Source organism: Cyphomyrmex costatus, unplaced genomic scaffold (assembly GCF_001594065.2).
Source record: "Cyphomyrmex costatus isolate MS0001 unplaced genomic scaffold, Ccosl1.0 scaffold939, whole genome shotgun sequence".
Taxonomy (NCBI): domain Eukaryota; kingdom Metazoa; phylum Arthropoda; class Insecta; order Hymenoptera; family Formicidae; genus Cyphomyrmex; species Cyphomyrmex costatus.
The window spans coordinates 42601-47215 of record NW_017280527.1 but is presented as its reverse complement, the minus strand read 5'-3'; the positions used below and the strand labels follow the sequence as shown (position 1 = coordinate 47215).

Genomic DNA, 4615 nt, shown 5'->3' with positions numbered 1-4615 from the left:
ATTATTATTACATATGTACATACATGTGTTATACACATATGTATGTTATTACACATGTGACTGTTTTTTGAATGTAGACATTGTGAACAGCAGCCTAATGGACAAAACGCTTTACATGTATGTGTCACACGTACGATTGAAAAATACATGTATGTGTCACACGTACGTCTGAACATAACTGAAACGTACCCTTTTCGGGACTTGGTCTCTAGATCTCGGTATCGGCTGCACCAATTTTATTCGGACTGGTCGCAATCGAAAGATACCGATGACATTATATAAGAAAAGTGTTTTTAGATTTTTGATTGTGCTTTTAAATTCTAAGTAATTTTAATCTAAAGTTTCAAGATGTGAAAACTCGAGATAAAGCTAGTGGTAGCGTCGTGAATTTGACATCGACATGAACATATATACACGCATCAAGTATCATGTCATCATGTCAAACGGTTATATTTTTATTTTATGCATTTGGCGTCGCCACGCTACCGCGTCGCTTGATGATACTGATATTGCCATAGTTCTTCTTCAAATGCCAAATGTGTAATTATGAAGACAATTTTTTGTTACATCCTAGAGATGTAAAAGCTTGGGCAACATGGCTATGACAACTGCAATCATAACGTCTGAATTGATTATGCTCAAGTATAAGATATATTAGCAGCTGTGAATGCCATTCCGTTATGTATAGTATATACATAAAATTTAATTCTAATATTGCATGTAAAGGTACATATTAGATGAATTTACACTTTATATGTTTTATGTTTGCATACATATGTATGTATATACACAATGATATACATAAATATTGCAGATAGACATGTATTGCCACATGCAATGTTATAATTATATATGTATGTACATACACACAATGTACTTAGAATATAATTGAATATAGTTATAGCATTGCATGTATCACCAATACACGTCTGTGTGCAATATTCAAATATTTTATGTATGATAATGTGTATGTATGGTACAAATAACATAAAGTATAATTCTGAAATTTATATTCACAAATGTGTTTTCATATGTATTGTTAGAATTACATTTTATTCATGTATATACATACACACATTCATTATATTACATAATATAAATAAAATTCTAATATTGCTTGTAGACAATATGTACATGAATGTTCAGTACGAGTCTTTTATGTCTGTGTATTTACATTTCTGTTGTGTTTATATTGTCTACAAATGTGTATATTATAATATCATATACATATGCAGAATATTGAATATAAATACACTCATATATATATATATATATCAGCATTATCTGAATATTTCTAATAACTTATTAGAAATAGCAAAAACAGATAAAGCAGCTACATGTGTAAGTGCAATACATTCATATATATATTTTGTCTGTTATATAACAAACCGCGGGCTGTAACGATGCGGAAAACACATTGTAAGTCTTTTCATTAATAATAAATAAGTATAAGTAAAGGACTCTTATTCTCAAAAATAAAAAGAAACTAAAAAGACAAATTAAGAGTCAAAAATTAAAAATTTTTTCTTTAATAACGTAGTAAAAAGATAAAAAGAAGTAATATAAATTCACATAAAAAACATGACTAAAATTGAAGATATAAACGTGTGTACATAAATATGAAAAACAAGAACAAAATCAATACAAAAATAAAAATAAGCTTAATAATAAAATCTAGAAAACTTTACATGTTTCGACTCGTGGATTGAGTCTTCTTCAGAAGTAACCAACAGAAAAACATCGTACAGAAAAATCATTGATGAAAAAAAGTGATGCATCCAACACCAAGATAAAGAAATTATTATAAGCGATTGATAGATCGATAATAAATCTATAAAAGAATCAAGACAATAATTTTCTGTAAACAATAAGATTAATTATATATAAATGATTAACAAGAAATACAATTTTTAAGTTTCCAAACCTTGATACATGGATACATCAGCACACAATTCTCAAATAAAAGGTTTACAAAATTGTCGAAATCCATAATGAATCCGCTAGTCTTATTCAACGACAAGAAGGCAGAAAATTAACACGTCTGCACGATACAACAATTAGCCATGATCTAAAAAGGAAACAGCACAGCAAAGTCAAATTTTGTTTATCAACGGAATGTATGTCTCATGAAGGTTTTCAGTGTCTGTTTGCAAATTCAAACTGTTCTTCTGTTTTTTAATGTTAATCATTTCAGACACTATGCGCTTCCTGTAATTAGATTCTTCATCAAGAATCTCTACTTCATTCCATCGAAAGTCATGGCCGTGCTGTAACCTGTGTTCAGTAATCACTGAACGTGTTGTCGTGTTCCGTTTAATATGATTACGATGTTCGGAAATTCTCGTTTTTAATTGTCTGCTTGTTTGGCCGACGTAAGATGCATCGCAACCGCTACATGAAATTTTATAGACCACGTTGCTTCTAGAATCTTTTGAAAGAGCATCTTTTTGAACTTTAACATATTTACTCATTTTATTCGGGCTACGAAAAGAAACTCTGATATCATTATTATGAAATTTTTAAAATTTTTTTGTATGACACGGAACAAAAGGTACAGTAAGCCAAGAAACAGACTTTGAATTGCTTTGAGTATTAGTAGGTTGGTCATTGACAATAAATTTATTCTTTAACAAATATTTTAACCGTTGATTAATAGTATCAAAAATGAAATTTAGAGGATAATCATTATCTAATAAAATATTAATAATGAAGTTAAAATTCTTATAATGGAAACTAATATCCGACAAAAAAAATGCTCTATCAACTAAAGAAAAAACTGTACCTCTTTTTTGAGACAGTGGGTGGTTAGATAGAAAATTCAAAAATCTACCCGAAAAAGTAGGTTTATGGAACCAGTCAAAAATTAGTCTATTATCCCTCTTAATCATAGACACGTCTAAAAACTCCAGTCTATCACCTCCAATTTCAACAGTAAATTGGAGACGGGGATGAAATTCATTAAAATTACGCAATAATAAGTTAATATCCGACACATCAACAGCCAAACAAACATCGTCCACGTATCTATAATAAAAAGGAAGTTCTCTGTTAAACGACAACAACGCTAGTGACTCAAGCCTTCTCATAACTAAATCCGCCACAATAGGTGATAATGGTGAGCCCATGGGTGTACCAAAACATTGCTTATAAATCTTCTTATCAAATAAGAAATATGTAGAATTCAAAACAAGATGTATAGAGTCCAAAAATTCTTTTTTAGGTAGTGAACATGCCCCAGAAATAAAACACCACTGCTCATTAATACAGTCAATCGCCATTTCAAGAGGGACATTCGTAAACAGCGATATAACATCAAGAGAAACCAACTCATATTTGTCTTCCATATTCACATTTCTTAATTTCTCTATGAGCTGAAAACTATTTTTTATATAACTATCAGCTTTCGGAATCGACTGAAACATAACGCTATGCAGAAATGACGCTAAAGCATGTAAGGGGCTACCAATGGAAGATACTATTATTCTTAATGGAAAACCTGTTTTGTGTATTTTGGGCAACCCATAGGCTCTGGGCAGAACACCATCACTGCAGTACAAAGTCCTATATTCCGAATAATTAATATATTCATTGTTCCTCCAACCGGTGAGCAAATTTCTTAGAGATGTTGTTAATTTTTTGATCGGGTCTTTATTTAAAACAGTATAAGTTTCTCTATCTTCAAAAACCAAATTCATCCTTCTAATGTAGTCATCCCTATCCATGGCGACAGTTACATTACCCTTGTCAGCATGGGTAAAGATGACCTCATGATGAGCAGCAATAAAATCGACCACCTCACGTTCCATTGACTTTAATTTTTTATCATTAAGCAAAGTGAAGATAGGAGCAGATACAAAACCATGAAGAATCGGGATTGCATTATTAGTAATAGCCATTTTTTTGTTAATATCCATTTTCATTGTGCTTTTTCTCAATGCTTTTTATACAATCGAAAACAACGCTGCTCTTATTACTGAAAGGAAGCGCAAATCCCTCACCAAGTTCTAAAAAGCATTGTATATTGATTGGAATATCTATTTCAGATAAATTAATAAACCATTTATCTCTAATTGAATTTAGTGAGGATGATTTTAAATGTAGCGATGGTGTTCTGCCCAGAGCCTATGGGTTGCCCAAAATACACAAAACAGGTTTTCCATTAAGAATAATATAATAGTATCTTCCATTGGTAGCCCCTTACATGCTTTGGCGTCATTTCTGCATAGCGTTATGTTTCAGTCGATTCCGAAAGCTGATAGTTATATAAAAAATAGTTTTCAGCTCATAGAGAAATTAAGAAATGTGAATATGGAAGACAAATATGAGTTGGTTTCTCTTGATGTTATATCGCTGTTTACGAATGTCCCTCTTGAAATGGCGATTGACTGTATTAATGAGCAGTGGTGTTTTACTTCCGGGGCATGTTCACTACCTAAAAAAGAATTTTTGGACTCTATACATCTTGTTTTGAATTCTACATATTTCGTATTTGATAAGAAGATTTATAAGCAATGTTTTGGTACACCCATGGGCTCACCATTATCACCTATTGTGGCGGATTTAGTTATGAGAAGGCTTGAGTCGCTAGCGTTGTTGTCGTTTAACAGAGAACTTC

The 4615-nt window shown here is 31.4% G+C and overlaps 1 protein-coding gene across 1 annotated transcript; it reads right to left on the bottom strand.

Annotated features, from left to right (window-relative positions):
• Positions 1-2830: 2830 nt before the first annotated feature.
• Positions 2831-3920, bottom strand: LOC108782002 (uncharacterized; the record flags this gene model as incomplete). Its single annotated transcript, XM_018550148.1, has 1 exon — positions 2831-3920. A coding segment is annotated over exon 1 (1090 nt), but the record flags the coding sequence as incomplete, so codon positions are not given.
• Positions 3921-4615: the final 695 nt, after the last annotated feature.